The following is a 12,383-nucleotide window of genomic DNA, read 5'->3' as shown; positions in this document are numbered from 1 at the left end:
TCCCCCGGCTGTCCCTCCACGGGACAGGCCTGTGCTGGCCACACACAGCCCCAGGCCAGCGGTCACAGGGGGGGTGGTCTGGGACGAGTGCGGGGTGAAGCTGCTCCACGCTGGGACGTGGGGAGAAGGGGAAACGCAGCCAGGCTGGCTCAGGGGCCCAGGGAAGGGAAAAGGCGGGAGTTCGGACAGCCCCCAGCTCTTGCATTCCTACACATGTCAGGCACGGAGAGAAGCAAACATCACACATAGCAAAATGGCATTTTTATTGAGGTGGCTTGTGGGTGCTCCTGTGTCTCCGCAGAGCAGTGGCTCGAGTCTGGAGGCCGTTGAGGCGGTCATGGGGCTGGCACAGGCTGGGGGGTCTCCCGCCCACTCTCAGCAGCCCCCTCCAGCCCGTCCTGCTCGGACGCTGGCTCAGGGTGCTCCAGAGCGTTCCGGGTGTCAGCTTGCCACAGCTTCACCAGGTCCGTGGGAGTCTTTCCAGCCTGGGGGTGGGCGGGGGGCAAGGGGAGATCAGGCCACTGTTCGGAAGTCTGGACCAGGAGGTGCCCTCGTCTATGCCAGTGGCTCCCAACAGGGAGCATTGGTGGTGCCTGGAGACCTTTTGCTCATGACAACTGGGGGTAGGGGTGGTGGTAGGCGGGGAGTGGGTACCACTCGCATCTTGCCTAGTGGTCAGGGATGCTGCGTCAACATCCCAAGGTGCCCAGGGCAGCCGAGTGTCGAATGCCAATAATGCCAAGGTTGAGATGTCCTCGTTCATGCCTCCCCCTACCTTCCTAGCTTTCCCATATCCCCTTAGTGTTCTCCATTTGGGATTGAGAAGGGAGAGCATTCTCCTCCATCCTGTGATTGCTCTGAATCCCAAAGGAGAGCTTGGACTGGGGGACATGGGATGCTAAGAGCCCTCAAGGACACCAGGAACCAGCATGGCGTGCCAGGAACGGGCATGCCAACCGAGGGCTTAGGCTCGTCCAGCTCTGACCCTCCAGGATTTGGGCCAGGAAAGAGCTCCAAGGGCAGGCGGCTGACTCATGCTTGATTCTGTGCCATCTGACAGCTCAGTCGGGGCCTGGGGGGGCCGTGCACACTGACTGCTGAATCAGGAAAGGGATGAACTTACCAGGTTCTTGGCCATCATGTCGGCCCCGTGCAGGAGCAGCAGTTTGATGATCTTGTAGCGGTTGAGCCTCACGGCGTCATGCAGGGCACTGTCCCCTTCCTAGAGCCGGAGTGACACTCAGTAGCGCCCACATGGGCATCGGGAGCCCCCAGGCTGCCTGCCCCCCGTGGAGGGGCCGGGCAGGGGAGAGCCCAGACACTCACTCTGTCTTGGGCGTTGATGTCCTGGCCCAGGGTCAGGAAGTGCTCCACAATCTCCACGTGCCCAGTGCGAACCGCCACGTGCAGGGGCGTGCTCAGCAGCTGCGGAGGGGGCCGCGGGAACTATTGGCGGAAGGGGCCTGGCCTGTGTGGCTCTGGGAAGGGGGTGGTCTTAACTGCAGCCTGTTCCTCCCCCAGTCCTCTGAGCAGGGCCTGAGCCCTGCAGGGGCAGGGAGTGCTCCAGTTCTCCCCGTCCTGCCCAGTGGTCTGGCTCGGAAGCATCACGTACCGTCTTCTCCGGGAAGCCTTCCATGATTCCCCACCCGCCCAGCTACCAGCACTCCTCTGCCCTTCTTTTAGTGATTACAATAGATGTCACTTATGGACGGATGACTATGTAATGGGCATGGCAAAAGCTTATCAAACATTAGACTTAAGTTTAACAAGTAATTTACATTCATTTCCCACCTAATCTATACAAGAACTCTGCAAGACATTTTACAGATGAGCAACAGGCTCAGAGGCTATCACTCGCTCAAGGTCTCATACAAAGAATAAATTTTAAGAAGGTGGAGGGATGGATGGAGAGATGGAGAGATGGATAGATAGAAGGATGCTGAAAGATTGCATGGATGAACAAATCCTATATCTTTTGGGCGGTCCCCAAGTTCCCAAAACAGCGAATCTCTTATCCAGCCCTCTTCTCTGCTCTTCCTGCTCCCGTCCCCAGAGGATGGCTTCCAGGGGCCTGCATTTGATGGACACGATCCATCCCTGGGCTCTGCAGCCACTCTGGAAACCAGACTTGTTCAAAGCTTCCTTGGCTTTTCTGTCTTTCGCCTCCCACTCCCCTCCCACAGCCACCCCAATATCTGTGAGCACCATCGCCTCACCTTATCTCTCATGTTGGTGTCTGCTCCTCGGCTCTGCAGGAGTTTCACCACCTCCAAGCGGCCCCCGCGGCAGGCCCAATGCATGGCTGTGCAATCCAGCTAGAAGGGCAGGACGGGGCCTAATGGCAGAGCTTCCAAGAAGACAGTGCCCTGGGGGAAAGGGCCCAGCCAGAAGGGAGGGAGGTACCAGGAGAAGGGCACAGGGGAGTGAGAGGTCACTCCAGTGCCTGGGCAATGGGACAAGCAAAATGTAAGAACCCTTGGGACCATCTAGTCTGAGAGAGATTTGCAGAGGAGATGGGGCTGCCCAAGGCCAACCACCCACTAAAGGTGGGGCCTGGGCCCCGAGGCAGCCTGTCTGTGTCCCAGGGTGGCACACAGCGGGGGAGTCTAGGCCCCCTCCGGCCTCCCAGCCAGCACCTGCCCTCAGCTCACCCGATCCTGGAAGTCCACAGTGGCCCCGCTTTCCAGCAGCTTCTCCAGGATCTCCATGTGGCCCTCCAGGGAAGCGCGGTGCAGTGCTGTCCTGCGGAACTGTTCCCACAGAGACTGTCAGGGCCTGAGCCCTGGCCCAGGCCCGAGCCCACCTCCCACACAAGCTGAGGCTGAGGCTGAGGCCCAGCTTGATTCTGACCCTTGTGCTGGGTCCCCATACTGTCCATGCTTGCCAGCTCCTCGTGCTCTATCCAGACTCCCTCCTGTGCCCTGCAGACTCCGTCCTTCTCGCTGCCCCGAGCACAGGGAGCCAGGCCTTCGCACGAGCTCTTCCCTGAGCCAGTGTGCCCATTATGCCCTCACTCCCTTGAGTGCTTAATGGATTCTGGCTGTTCCTTCAAGATGTAGCTCAAGTACCATCATCTTCTTGGAACCTCCAGGGGCCCAGAAACCCTCCAGCATGGAGAGTGTTGGCAGGCCAGCTACTGAGGCTCACTTGGCTCTGCTTCCCACAGAGCCTAGCCCAGGGCCAGGGGGGCAGGTGCACCCTGATTACTGACTCAAGGAAAGGATGAACTTCCTCCCTTCCCAATGCAGTTGGCTTTCTTCTTTGGTCTCTTGAAACATCTACTCTCAACCTTCATCTTTTTAAAATATATTTTATTGACTTTTTACAGAGAGGAAGAGAGAAGGATAGAGAGAAACATCGATGAGAGAGAGAAACATTGATCAGCTGCCTCCTGCACACTCCCTACTGGGGATGTGCCCACAACCAAGGTACATTCCCCTGACTGGAATCGAACCTGGGACTGACCCTTGAGTCCGCAGACCGACACTCTATTCACTGAGCCAAACCAGTTGGGGTTCATCTTTTTTTTTTTTTTTTTTTTTTTTTTGTCCTCCCAGTACCTAGCACAGTACTGAGGGAGGAGATGCTCAGACAGAACAAGAGGAATAAGACTCTGGCTTCTGAAGAATAGAACAGACATGTATGTAGTCCAAGCCTACAATAATGCAGGCTCGTTAATTTGTTTAAAGTGAAGAAGAGGCTGTTTCAATGAAACAAACAAACAAAAAAAGTATGGTAGGTGGTAGAAACAGAAAATAGTGCTGATGTTTTCACAGCATTATAAATGCAATCTATGCAGCTGAATCGTACCCTTAAAATGGCTAAAACGGCATAGCCCGTGTTATATATATTTTATCACAATAAAATAGAAAATTAAAGAAGTATGATATACAGTACAAAAATATACCCTCGCGTGAGTTCTATAGTTTTTTCATTCGTTCGGTAAATACTTATAGAAGCACTATTGTTCCATTTGACCCCCATAACGTGCTCTGAGGGGAGCAGGCTGTTTCACAGAGGAGGAAACTGAGGCATGGAGCGGGGAGGGGCCTAACGACAAGTCACATAGCCAGGGAGAGGCATTCTTTTTATCTGATCCCATTCCTTCGTCCCCAAAGAACCACGTAACACTCGGTAGTCTGGATGGAGTTCACGTTGAAAAGGGCCCAAGGGCCAAAACCAGTTTGGCTCAGTGGATAGAGCATCAGCCTGGGGACTGAAAGGTCCCGGGTTCGATTCCAGTCAAGGGCATGTTGGTTGCCAGCACATCCCCAGTGGGGGGTGTGCAGGAGGGGGCTGGTCGATGTTTCTGGCTCTCTGTATCTCTCCCTTCCTCTCTGTAAAAAGTCAATAAAATATATATTTTTTTAAAAAGAAAAAGAAAAGAAAAGGACCCAAGGATTTAGATAAACTCCTGTGTGAGAAGGACCATCCCAAATCTCCCGAGGACACCTCTCCCAAAGGACACTCCCAAAGGACACCCAGTGCCTGTTCTCAAATGGGTCCGCCCGAGGCAGGCGCAGTGAAGGGTGGTGAGAGCATCACCTACCTGGTCGCAGGTGTCCGGGGAGCCCCCATCGGCCAGGAACTTCTCGATGATCTTCATGTTCCCTTCCACGGCGGCTTTCAGGAACGTCTCCTCCTCCACGGGGCCAGTCTGGGAGAGATAGTGCCATCACCCAGGGCCACCCCGCAGTGGCCCGGGCCCTCGGGGCTCCCCGGCCCACACAAGTGTCCCCCGGGAGCTTACGATCTCCTCGGGCTCTGGGGGCGGCTCCTGGGCCAACAGGGCCGCCCGCTTCTTCTGCTTCCGCTTCTTCCGCAGCTCGATGAGGTTCTGGATGCCGCCCACCTCGATGATCTCCCGCCGCAGGTCTAGGGACGTCTTGCGCACACGCTCCTGGCCCTGCGTGGGGAGGGCCCGTCAGCCCCAGGCCAGGAGCGTGGGGATCCCTGTGCTAAGCTGGAGGGGGAGGACAGGGGAGAGCCTTCAACAGGGAAAGGAGCCAAGTCTATCTCTCCTTCCGGGGAGCACAAAAGTGGGTGACGGGTGGCTCAGTCAGCGGGTGGCTCAGGTGGCTCAGGTCAGCAGGCAAGGTAGGCTTGAGGGAACTGCCTGGAAGGCTTCACAGTGGGCAGGAATGTAGGGTGGGTGGGGGAGCTGATGAGGAGAGAATCTCAGAGGCAATTCGTAGCCCAGGCCTTAGAACAGAGTCCGGATCCTCTGCTTCCCCTGCAATTCCACTCGTGTGTGACCATAAAAGTAACAGATGACTAATATTAAAAATATGCCCCTCAGAACGAAACCGGATTGGCTCAGTGGATAGAGCATGGGCCTGTGGACTGAAGGGTCACAGGCTGGATTCCGGTCAAGGGCATGTACCTTGGTTGCAGGCACATCCCCAGTGGGGGGTGTGCAGGAGGCAGCTGATGGATGTTTCTCTCTCACTGATGTTTCTCTCTCTCCCTTCCTCTCTGTAAAACAATCAATAAAATATATATTTTTTAAATATGCCCCTCAGGTGTGGCTCAGTTGTTGAGCATCTTCCCACGGATCAAGAGATCCCAGTTTCAATTCCCAATCAGGGCATATGCCAGGCTTGTGGGCTGGATCCCCAATAGGGGGTGTGCAGGAGGCAGCTGATCAATGCTTCTCTCTCATTGATGTTTCCATCTCTCCCTCTCTCCCTTCCTCTCTCTAAAAATCAATCAAAACATTTGTAAAAATAAAAGTAATATAGAAACATAAAGTTTTGAAGAGAAAGCCCTTCTCCCCCAGCGGTAACCTCCGGTGGCTCCGTCAATGCCCTTTCAGACACGCCTCCTATGGGGTCATCCTGCACACAGTGTCTGGAAACGGGTTTCTCTCATCAGCAAGGAGATTTCTCCTGTCAGCACTCACAGCCTCCCTCAGCCCCCTCATGCCTGCATGGTGCCTGTCATGTGGCTCTCCCTTCTCCAGGCTCCCCCGGGGTCTGTACATGTGCAGATTCTGACTCAGCAGGTCCGGGTGGGGTGTTGACATGCATGCTCATTGCTAATATGCTTCCAGGGGGTTCAAGGACCACACCAGGAGGAGGTAAGGCCATAACTGCCCAGCTTGTCTCCTGAGCACAGACAATGGCTTCTCCTCCCACTCACCTTAACCTTCTGTAGGGCCAGGTTCGTAGCCCCGTGGTGCTTCTCATCCTCCAGCACCAGCATGTCCATGGCCAGCTTCTGGTGGGTGGATCCTCGGAGTTTCTGATAAGCCAAGGATAAGACCTGCCTGCAGAGCCCGGGAGGAGGTGGCCTCTCCCCTAAACACTCCAAGGAGATGCTCCAAAGACCTCCTCCTGTGTGGCCTCAGAGCCCTTCCTTGGCTGGTCCTGGAGGCCCCTGGCAGGAGCCGGGCTCCTGGAGAGACCCATCCAAAAAAGGGGGCCAGTTTCAGTTCCCCACCTCAACCCCAACCCCAACCCCAATCCCAGCTCCATCTCTGACTCCTGCCCCATGATGGCCCCAAGTCCCCAGCCAAACAAAGTTAAAAGCTATTGAAATGAATTTTCATAAAACTAAATACTGTGTACCAATTAATAATATGGATTTTTTTTTCAATAGATGGAGTTACACAGATCCTATGTAATAAAGAGCTAACATGCAAATGGTTGTCACACCCTCACACTGTCATGCATTAACAGCTCACTCAACAAGAGAGGAATGGGGACCAGCCAGGCACAAATGAGCTCCTGAGAGAGGAATGGGGACTAGCCAGGCTGTGGCCTGGGAGAGGGACAAACCACCCACCCCACAGTCCCAGGCAAAGCCACGGTCCATGGTCCCCTGTGGCTGTGGCCAGCCCAGGGGGAAGCCAGCCTGGGTCCTGGATGCCTGTAGCCAGCCAAAGGGAGGAAGCCTGGGTCCTGGGTGTGGGGCAAGGCAGAGGTGGGTAGGGGGGATCAGGCCAGCAGAGGAGCAGTTAGGGGTGATCAGGCAGGCAGGCAGAGGGGTTAGGGGCAATCAGGCAGGCAGGAAGGTGAGTAGTTAGGCCCCAGCAGTCCTGGATTGTGAGAGGCAGTCAGACATTCCCTAAGGGGTACAGAATTGGAGAGGGTGCAGGCCAGGCTGAGGGACCCCTGCCCCCCATGTACAAATTTCATGCACCGGGCCTCTAGTGTTGATATATATGCAATTTGATATGCATGCTATTTTGTTGTACTGACAACAAACTTCAAAACTTCAATATGTCAAATTTTCTGAAGGTGTTAACATCATAGATATTTTTATGCTTAAAAATGTCAAATTTTGTGCCAAAAAAAGAGTGTTTGCAGGAAGTTTTAATTGAACAAATGGATTATTTGTTCGTAGTGATCAGTATTAACGGTTTTACCTGGTTTTAGCTCATAATACACCACACCTTCCTGATCCCACCAAACTCAGAGCATTGTTTTCTTTCCGAAGCAATTTGGCCTTGCAGTCAATGTTGATGGCTGACCTGGATCAATCCATGATTGTGAGTGTTTGGGATTCTCAAAATAAATCCACTCTTCATTGCCAATCACAATTCAATGCAAAAAAGACTTTCTTTCGTGCAGTTGAAGCAACATTGTACTGATGACTTTTCGGTTTTCCATTTGTCTTTCGTTCAGTTGATGTGACACCCATTTTCCTTCCTTTAAAATCTTTCCCATTGCTTGTAAATGATCGGAAATTGTTTGCTGAGCAATGTTTAATCTTTCTGCAAGTTGTTTTTGAGTTTGACACATATCTTCATCCAATAATGCTTGTAATGGTTGGTCTTCAAACTTCTTTGGTTGCCCTGGACGTTCTTTGTCTTTCACATCGAAATAATCACTTTTAAAGCTTTTAAACCAGCGTTCACAAGTATCTGGAGATGGAGCATGTTCACTATAAGCTTCCCGAAGTATACGATAACTTTCAACAACACTTTTCTTCAAAATAATGAATTAAACATTCCTGCAAACACTCTTTTTTTGGGGCACAAAATTTGACATTTTTAAGTGTAAAAATATCTATGATGTTAACACCTTCAGAAAATTTGACATATGAAGTTTTGAAGCTTATTGTCAATACAACAAAATAGCATGCATATCAAATCACATATATATCAACATATATGTAACCCCATCTATTGAAAAAATCTGCATTATTAACCGGTACACCTAGTATATTAACTTTTTCAAGCAGTGAGATTATTTTTTAAGCTTCTTTATGCCATAAAAATTTACTTTGATGAAACAATGTGATGAGAGATGGTTATTTTTTAAATGGCTTACTTGGCGATATAAAAAATTTGCAAATCTATGTCAGATACCAACTTTTTCCCCCCTCAGATTTTACTGGTCCATGAAATCCTAAAGCATAGAAACTGTTGCTCTCAGGGAACCTAAGGGATGAGAGTCAGCTGACGTAGACTCTAGTAACCTTATTCTCATTGTAAAAATACAGGCGAAACCCCTTCCCAGTCTCCTCTCCATTGGGGTTCCTCAGAGCTCTGACCTACCTGCCTGACTACTTCCTTCTTCTCTCTTAAAGGAAAAGCATTCTTTGTGAAGAGCTGGCCCCCATCCCTGAGGTTCCAGCGCTCCGGGAACATTCGCCCAGGCGGGATGGTGCTGGTCAAGATGGCAGGCTGGAAGGAATGGCCACCCTTACAGAGCTCTCAATTGAGTTCTGCTGTCTCACTTGCCAAGGGTGGTTCCGATTTCCCAGGTCTTTATTTTGGAGGTCCCGTCCATGGGCTTCTCTCTTCCATGTCAGGTTTATGTGGTTTGAGGTATCCCCAGTGCTGGCCTCTCCTGAAACACTGCTTCCTCTCCCAGGGCCAAGGGGTGACCGCGTGCTGCAGCTACTCCTGTATGTGGGGCTCTGGCTGGGGTTCGGATGGAGCAGCCAGAGCGTGGGCTCGGATTCTAATCATCGTGGTACCCCCTGCACCCGTGACAGGGCCTAGCACATGGTAGGTGCTCAGTGAACGTGGGAAACTTTTTTCCTGCCAAGGGCCCTTTGGATATTTACGACATCATTCATGGGCCATACGAAATTATTCCCGTAAAAAATGAGCCTGCTATATTTGGTCAAACATTTAATTAACTCATCCCCCTAATGCCTTGGCAGAGCCAGACCAAATGATTTCATGGCCCATGGGCCGGATATTCCCCATTCCTGGTTTAGAGGATAAATGAATGAACGAGTGAATGGATGATGGCAGGTGGGCTCAGCATCTCTGTCCACCCCTCAGTCCTCAGGGATGACCTGCCCCAGTAAGTGTCCCACAACGGAGCCTCGTTCCTGGGCGGGTCCCCAGGACCTTTTCCCCTCCCACCCCAAGAAGGGGGCACAGACTGGACAGAGGCTCTCCTCTGAGGACCCTGCTGGGCTTGGGGCTGGTGGGAACAACTGAGGACTCTAATGTTCATCCGTGTCTTACCCGGACGCTATGGCCCCTAGCGTCAGGTTGTCTTTGTGGGCTGGCATGCAGCATGTGCTCAATAAATGCCATTGCACTGGATGCTGGTGCGTGAAGCACAACAAAACTTCCGCTTCACTCCATGAATGGCTGCACAGATTGAATGGGAGAGTGAGTGCCTGTGCACTGCTTACTGGTAGCAGAGTAGCCGGCACTTGCTGAGCTACTAGACTCCAAGGGAAGGCTGGCTCTGCGGGCACCCAGTGTCCCCAGAGCCCTGCTGCTATATTTGTGGTATGAATGAATGGATGAGGATTGCCCCATGTCCCTTTGATGAAGGCCTCTGTATCCAGCATTCCAAAAATGGCACCCTGGCATGATTCACCTGCCTGGCACTGGTGCACAGGCCCTTGGGGGAGTGAGAAATGGCATTACTGGACTTCCAGGGATGCCCAAGCCAAGACTCAGAAGGCTCGGTCCAAACTTCACTTACAAGCCTTCCCTCCCTTCCTTAGCCCTCATCTCTTCTTCCACTGGGGCCCTGATCCTTCCCTCACCCTCACCCCATTCGTCACTCTTCTTCTTTTGAATGGAGTCTACGTCTAAGCTGATTTGTCTTCTCCCTCCCATTCCTGTTAGGGCCAGTCTTTCCTCCTCTAACAAGTCCTTCTTAGGGCTTTGAGTTGCCTTCCCAAAGTAGGTCAGATGGCACCACCCTCTCTCACTCAACAACATTGCCCACAGAATAAATACCTTTCATATGTGCCCTCTGGTTTCTGTCCTGCTTCCCTTCCCAGTCTTAGCCCCTGCTACCAGAATTTCTAATAACAGTCATGCTCTCACCTATCTAAGCTTCAGTGTCTGTCTTTTCCTCAGCCTGGAATACCCTTCCAACTCCTGATCTCCACTCACCATTCTTGAAGACCCAGCTCAAATGCCATCCTGTCCACAGAGAAGTCCCTGAGGGCCTAAGGTTGCAATGACTCATCCACCCTTTGTGCTCCTTCACTTCTTCCTGACTTAACACCGCTATTCCACACTCCCTCACTCTGCTTTGTTCCTTAGTAGACTATGCCTCTGACAGGTATTGGCTAAAGGAATGCAGGCTGGCAAAAAAGGAGGCAGGGACTGGCCTTACAGGTCCTCTCAGTTCTCACAGCACTTCGCACTTGGCAGAGCAGACTTTAGGTCAAGTATTGGTTTAAATAAAATGAAAAGCAATGCATGTATATTAGCATAACCAATGGCCACAGAACTGGGTAGTGAGGGCTTGCCTGGGGGTGGGAATGGCTGGAGAGGATGTCAATTGGGGGAAAAGCAGACATGTAAAACTTTAGACAATAATAAAAAATAAAAAATAAAAAAAAAAGCAAGACAAGCTGGCACGCCCCCCCCCCCCCCCATTTCTTTATTTAGAAGAAAATGCAATTGCCCAGGGCCCCATGCTCCCACGGCCTCTCCAGGTGTGGCTGGCAGTCCTGAGGAGACCCCTGCTTCCTTTCTCCCTCTGCTCCCCATCTTTATTCTTCTTCAGTGACCAGCCTGGAGTTCTCCTGTCTCAGTCTCCCGCCCAGGAACTGGGGGACCTCAGGGACCCACATCCCCACATCCCCAGGCAGCTTCCCAGCTGTCTCATTTTATGCAGCAGCTTATCTCAAGGCCCAGGTGCATGGGCAGGGTCTCGGGGAGCCCAGCTTGGCTCATTCGCCCCACTGTCCTTCAGTTCTTAGGGCTGATACCTCAAGCCCTCTCCACCAGGAGACCCTCTGTCTGGAATGGAGCCCGAGGGATACCTGTCCCCCTTCACCACAGGCGTGGCAGCCAGCCTCTTCCTTCCATTGACAGAAGAGCTGGATCCCTCAGAACCCCCCTGGGCACACACACCTCTGCCCATACCTCATTCTCCTCCTCCTGTGCCAGCCGCTCCTCAATAAGCGCGGTGGCGCTCTGTAGCGCCTCGGAGCCCGCCATGGTGCTGTCCATACCCGCTTCTGCAGGCCAAGAGCCACGGGGGCTTTATAGACCAGGGCACCCACCCCCGCCCTGCTGGGCGCCTTTGCCATGAGCTCACCGGCTCAATTCTCCACCTGCCCCCCTCCCTGCCCCCGCCACCTTCACCCTGGGTAGCCGGAGAGAGCAGGGGAGGCAAGGACAGCTGCCCCTACATCCCACGACCTATGAGAGCTGGAGGGCACAGACCCCGAGAGCAGGGGCTGCAGGAAGGAGCCTGCTCAGCTTTTACCACGAGTGCTTAGGCCCAGCTGGTGCTTAGCCAGGCCAGCTGGGCTGCAGGAAGGGCCCACTGGCTGTCTCTAGTCCTGATGACAGTGCCACCTGCTGGGCGCCTGAAAACTGCCCAGCCAGTGCTAACCAGGGGGCCCGAAAGCCCAAGTGGGGACTCAAGAGAGTCCTGTGTCCTGGGCTGTCCTGTATTCAGGCCCTGCTGGCTCTGGAAAGGGGCAGACGCTTCATCCCGGCTGACGTGCCAGTGGCTGGCGGGGGTCAGGGCAGCTGCCTCCCTCTGTGCACGGTTCCTGCAGGCCTTTGCCTCTCTGGGGTCCCACAGCGCCCCCTAGCAGAGTATCCCAGCACTTGGCTGTATGTTCCTTAGTTCCTGATCCGGCTGTTTCAGGGGGCCTCTGCAGGAGGTACAGGGTCTTCCTTCAGTAAGGGTCTCAGGAAGCCAGTGGGAGGGCCTGAGTACATCACCAAGCTAGATGACCACCAGCTCGGACTGACCGTCCTTCTCTCCTGTTTCCTGTCAGGCCTCCCTGACTGGGGACAAGCCATGCTCGCTGAAAAAGAAAAACACTCTCAACTGAAGCAGCAGCAGCCTGAGCCTGCTCAGCCCATGTTTAACGGCCATGGACTCCACAGCTCTGAGGTTCTGTAACACTCACGTGGCCTGTCCACCTTATCCAAGATTGCCCTCTCTGCTTACCTGCACACTTTCCCCTAAGAACGCACAGGAACA

The 12,383-nt window shown here is 53.1% G+C and overlaps 1 protein-coding gene across 1 annotated transcript; it reads right to left on the bottom strand.

The window, feature by feature from the left end:
• Window positions 1–244: 244 nt before the first annotated feature.
• ANKRD2 (ankyrin repeat domain 2) lies at window positions 245–11,448 on the bottom strand. Its single transcript, XM_036438757.2, has 9 exons — window positions 11,306–11,448; window positions 6,142–6,243; window positions 4,751–4,906; window positions 4,550–4,657; window positions 2,652–2,750; window positions 2,217–2,315; window positions 1,327–1,425; window positions 1,124–1,222; window positions 245–485 (listed from the first exon to the last, which is right to left on the bottom strand). Exons 1-9 carry the CDS (start codon window positions 11,390–11,392, stop codon window positions 336–338), a joined length of 999 nt encoding a protein of 332 aa, XP_036294650.1. The 5' UTR covers window positions 11,393–11,448; the 3' UTR covers window positions 245–335.
• Window positions 11,449–12,383: the final 935 nt, after the last annotated feature.

The sequence above is a fragment of the Pipistrellus kuhlii genome, unplaced genomic scaffold (assembly GCF_014108245.1).
Source record: "Pipistrellus kuhlii isolate mPipKuh1 unplaced genomic scaffold, mPipKuh1.p scaffold_m20_p_15, whole genome shotgun sequence".
Taxonomy (NCBI): Eukaryota; Metazoa; Chordata; class Mammalia; order Chiroptera; family Vespertilionidae; genus Pipistrellus; species Pipistrellus kuhlii.
Note: the sequence above shows the minus strand (reverse complement) of the source record. Positions and strands in the feature narration are given on the sequence as shown.